Source organism: Triticum aestivum, chromosome 4A (genome assembly GCF_018294505.1).
Source record: "Triticum aestivum cultivar Chinese Spring chromosome 4A, IWGSC CS RefSeq v2.1, whole genome shotgun sequence".
In the NCBI taxonomy this organism is placed as follows: domain Eukaryota; kingdom Viridiplantae; phylum Streptophyta; class Magnoliopsida; order Poales; family Poaceae; genus Triticum; species Triticum aestivum.
The window spans coordinates 293,591,454-293,596,566 of NC_057803.1; the positions used below are offsets into that span (position 1 = coordinate 293,591,454).

At 49.3% G+C, this 5,113-nt stretch overlaps 1 protein-coding gene across 1 annotated transcript in view; it reads left to right on the forward strand.

The window, feature by feature from the left end:
- Positions 1-1,903, forward strand: part of LOC123085991 (nicotianamine aminotransferase 1) — a 3,353-nt gene extending 1,450 nt beyond the window's left edge. Inside the window, exons 3-8 of the mRNA XM_044507693.1 lie at positions 55-403; positions 608-820; positions 906-965; positions 1,045-1,200; positions 1,281-1,374; positions 1,564-1,903. Coding sequence (XP_044363628.1) covers positions 55-403; positions 608-820; positions 906-965; positions 1,045-1,200; positions 1,281-1,374; positions 1,564-1,703 — 1,012 coding nt within the window. The 3' untranslated portion in view covers positions 1,704-1,903. The remainder of the gene's footprint in view (positions 1-54; positions 404-607; positions 821-905; positions 966-1,044; positions 1,201-1,280; positions 1,375-1,563) is intronic.
- The last annotated feature ends 3,210 nt before the right edge of the window (positions 1,904-5,113 follow it).

The window sequence follows — 5,113 nt, forward strand, 5'->3', positions numbered from 1 at the left end:
TGATGACATCCCTGGTAATTCTTTCACTGACGCAAGGGACATTCTTTGTAACAGCGCGGTTGCCGACCACCTGTCTCTGTCTGCCGGCACACACCACCGCATCCGGGAGTCTGACGTGTTCATGACGGTCGGAGGTACAGGCGCGATCACTGCCATCACCATGGTGCTCGGTGGGTCTCCCGGGGCTAACATCCTGCTGCCTCGACCGGGCTTTACCCCCTATGAGGCAGCCTGCGAGCTTGTCGGTGCCGAGCCTCGGTTCTACGACCTCCTGCCCCGGCAAGGCTGGGAGGCCGACCTTGCAGGAGTACGTGCCATGGCTGATGGCGCCACGGCAGCCATAGTTGTCATCAATCCAAACAATCCTTGTGGCGCTGTCTACTCTACGCAGCATCTTCTCCAGGTGACCATCGGACAGCAGAGTTCACGAGCACAGCTTGCTGCATCCTGAAAACCGAAATCACAATGATTTTCATTAACAAAAACCTCTAAAGAATCAGGCTCCTACAAACACTGAATATTATGAACAAATGTACCTTCATGTACTCTGAACATGTATGATTTACTGGCATAGCACTGATCACCAACTGCATCCCTTGATCTATAGATTTCTGAAACTGCAAAAGAGTTGGGGGTTCCAGTAATAGCGGATGAGGTATATGCACATATGGTCTTTGGTGCCAGCAAGTTTGTGCCCATGGCCTCATATGCACACATCGCACCAGTTATCACTATTGGAGCCATCTCAAAGAGATTCATGCTACCAGGATGGCGTCTCGGTTGGTTGGCATTCTGTGATCCTAATGGTGCAATCAAGCATGTAAGACACTAGATTCTTCTCATGTTTCTCCATTGCTGGCTATATGAACTCATGTACGCAGATCCATAATTTTGTTCTTTTAAAGGTCAGAACTGCAACTGAGATGCTACTGAACGTGACTTCAGGACCAGCCTCGATCATTCAGGTCAGGATCCTATTACGAAACAATGTTTAACCTACACAAACGAATTTGCATTAATTCATTTAGATCTTTTGACACACAGGCAGCAGTTCCCAAGATTCTTTTGGATGAACATGACGAGTTCCACCAGAATGTTGTGAACTTGCTAGAGTCTGCTGCTGATGCTCTCTACAGAAGAGTGAACCAGATTGAAGCTCTGCAATGCTACTCAAAGCCTCACGGTTCAATGTTCATGATGGTTGGTTCAAAGTTGCACTTGTCTTTGTATATAATGATTAATTATCCTATCTTTGAATTGATGATCAAAAAATTATGCAGGTTGAAATCAACACTTCACTTCTGTTCGGCGTTGCAGATGACATGGACTTTTCTCACGAATTGATCAAAGAAGAATCAGTTCTTATTTTACCTGGTATAATACACCAAAATTTCCGTCTTTCTCTTACTAGTATGACCTTATAACCACTCTGAACCGCTAGGATGTGGTAAGCAATACTAGAAGTTCCTTAAATGGTTGATCTTGTAGTGGCTTCTGCGTTCTTAAGCACTAGTCTTGTTCTCTAGATTTACAATTTCAATTTCTGTCCTTTCTGATTTCCAGGTTCTGTCCTTGGGTTGAAGAACTGGGTTAGGATATTCTTTGGGGCACCTGTTCATCTAATACTGGAAGCCTGCGATAGGATTGAGTCATTCTGCCAGAGAAGGGCAGGTCAAGCAAAACTATTGAAAAAAACGTTCTGAAACCACCATATAGGGTTTTTGTTAGCTCAATAACATTTATACGGCCTCTGATTTCAGTTCTCAGATGCATATTTTATGTCATACAGCTGAAATTTGTATATAGAATCTGAGGAACGGTTACCAGATAGTGTGTAGCAGAATAAAAGTCTGCAACAAATTTACAGAATAAAGGTTTTCTCAATAATAAGCATTCCTTATTACTGCATAGCAGCAATACTATTACCGTCTATTTGTTGCAAATAACAAGTGAGCCACAAGATCGACTTTATTCCCAATCGAGCTACAACCATTGTAAGAGAAAAAAAACAGCTGAATGTTCTAAACGCCAAGTACAATATTGATAATTGTTGGTAGTAGGAGGGTATAAAGTTAGACAACTGTGCTTGCGGTCTAAGGAGGAAAGAAGTGCATAATCCAAATCCTTTGTTTCCTAAGCGGTGATAAAATCTATTGCATAGTATCTAACAAAATGAATTTATTATGTCGTAAGTGTTCTCTCTTCATCTGTTTAACATGACACATTCAGATTTGTTTATAGAGCCGATCCAACAGGCATGAGGTATGTACACGACAGGTTCTCATTATCCTATCAGATCACTGAGAACTGCAAAGATATATTATCAGTTATTAATTGTAACATGCCATAAAATGCAGACATTGAACAAAGACCAGCTGAATTCCAGGAAAACATGCAAACACAGATATAGAAACTCAACTTCATTTATAGTACCAAACGGTTCGTCATATGGCAAAAGTAGGTAGTAAAACAAGTGGAAGCCTGGTTATTCTTATTTGTGCATGCTCAAGCAAGCGAACAAAAAGCGAGTAAAAGAGTTCTCTGTTCACCGGCTACGAGCAGCGTAGACAAAGGAAGCGGCGGCGAGAACAGTCGTGGTAGGGCACAGCCATGTCCACGCGCTACTCTTCCCCCTCTGCCGCGCCTCAGCGACTGCGAGATGCAGCTCCTCAAGCTTCCCATTCAGGCTACCGATCTGTCTTTCCTTGTTTAGTGCTTCTGCCTTCAACACCCCAATGTCACGGTCCTTCTCAGCATTATAGCTCTCAAGCTCCCCAAGGTTCAGCCTTAGCTTGTCTCCTTCAGATTTCTCCTTGCCAAATGCTTTCAGAAGCACAACCTTCTCAGCTAGGAGCGAAGAATACTTGTTCTTGAGATCATCACAGTGAACACGTTGATCCGCTATGGTACCGTTCAGTGCAGTCAGCTTAGCCATCAGCTTTGCAGCCTCAGCATCTTTCTGGTGGACAGAGGCCATGGCAGCATCCTTGTTGGCTTGAATTTTTTCAACCCTCCTCTTCAGCCCATCCAGTTCCTTCTCCAACTTGGTCTTCTCAGTAGCAAATGCAGCCGCAGCCGCTTCATTTGTTTTCCTCATCTCGTTAATCTCATTGCGGAAACTATCCACGTCAGCCACCACTGTGTTATACTTGCTGGTGGCATTTGCAACTTCGATCTGGAGATTCTCCACCTCCTTCTGCGCGGCATCTAACTCTGCCTTGCTAGTCTCCATCTCCAACTCCATTTCCCTGTTCCTAGCCTGGGCCGCCGAGAGCTTTGCCTCCAAAGACTGGATCTTCACCTCCATTTCCGCCTCACTGGATATCAGGCTGTCCAACTGCTTGGATTTCTCATCAAGCTTCTCCTTCATTTCCTGCCTCCATATCTCTGTGCTCTTTTTGTAATCATGGAAGTTTCCCTCCACTTCTGCCTTGAGAGCACTGACACTGTGAGCCGTGGCACTCATTTCCCCCAATTGCTTCTGCAATTCGCCTTTCCCTGCACACAGCTCAGTACTCTTCCCCGCCAGTTCACCAACAGAGGATTCCAATTGGGTGACATTTTCGGACGCAGAGGCGGCCTCCACCTGCTTCCTGCGGAGGAACTCCTCGACTTTAAGTTTATCCACTTCGGCCTCCTCCAAGCGCGCTGCAGCCTCGACCCTGGCATCCGTCTTGCGAGCCACCCTCGCCTCCGCGACCTGGAGCGACTGCTGGGCGTCGGCTAGGTGCCCGCGCAGCGCCGTGCCATGCTCGGCGGCAGCTTGGAGGGGGGCAACAAGGGCAGCCCGGAAGACCACATGCTCCAGATCGGCGAGTGCAGCAGCATCGGCAGAGCACTGGTCGACTTGCCCGGTGAGCGTGGCCACCACCCCCCGCGCCTCAACTGCCTCCTTAAGGAGCGTGCCGTTGAGCGACTTGAGATTCTCCACCTCATGCTCCGGCGACGAGTCCCGCCTCTCCTCCGGGACCTGGTCCTCTGACCCCGTCTTTGCTGACGGCTCGCCGCTGTTGGCTGCCTCAATCGAAGGCGGCGAGTTCGCGTCGGCCGGCGCCGCTGAATCCGGTGGCATCTCGTCGCCAACTGTAGGCGTCGACGGGTCTCGATTGGCCGCTGCCGCAGAATCCACCGGTGACTCGACGCCATCGGCCGCCTCAACTGGCGGCGGCGCAGCATGTTCTCCATTGGGAATCGCCGCAGATTCCGGCGGCGGCTCATCGTCCCCAACCGGAGTGGGCATCGGCGGCTGAATCGCGTCTCCGCTGGCCGACGCCGAATCCACCTGCTGCGGCTCGTCGCTGTTGACCGCTACATGGGAGGAGGCGGCGGCGGCGGGCGCCTTCTTCTTCTTATTCTTGCCCTTGCCCATCGCTAGGTGTCGTCTCTCCCTAGGGTTTGCGTTGCGACCACCGGAGATTACGCCATGGGCGTGCTTATTAATACAGAGATTTAGTGAAACTGACCCGTGGGTCGGGGCAAGCCCGTGCCCGAACCGTCAGTGGCGCGGGAGCGGGAGGGGTTTGGAGGTGGTAAGTGCGTGCGGGAGGCCAAGCGCAACCGTTGGGGCGCGTGAGGTTTGAAAGGAAACCATCCCATGGTGGGGGAACGGACGGTCGGGATGCACCGCAGGCTTATCGCGTTCTGCGCCGCACGCGCATGGAGACGAGCAGCCTGGCCTCGCGAAGAGGTCGCCGTCGCCGTCGCTTCTTCCCGCGCGCGACGGGTGGATCTCGATGCACCGCCCGTCGCGTGCTCTCTTCTCTTCGGCCTGTTCGCCGTCGCCGTGCACTGGAATGTTCTCGCCGCCAGCGACAGCCGTTCCAGGCAGTTGCACTCGCGGTAAACATATATACGTCCAAGTATATTATACTGGAGTATTATATTATAAAAAAAGACTGACGATAAATGGATTTTATATTCCTCAAATATGTAGTAATAATAGACATGTCGATTACAAGTAATGAGAAATAAAGTCCGGGATCACAATATCCCAAGAACCAGAGGATCTATTACTAAAGGAATTCCTAGCTAATTCATCCGCGACTTATACAAGATCTTCACAAAATCCAGGACCATTTGATTATAGCCACATCCTGTCCAAGATAATCATCCT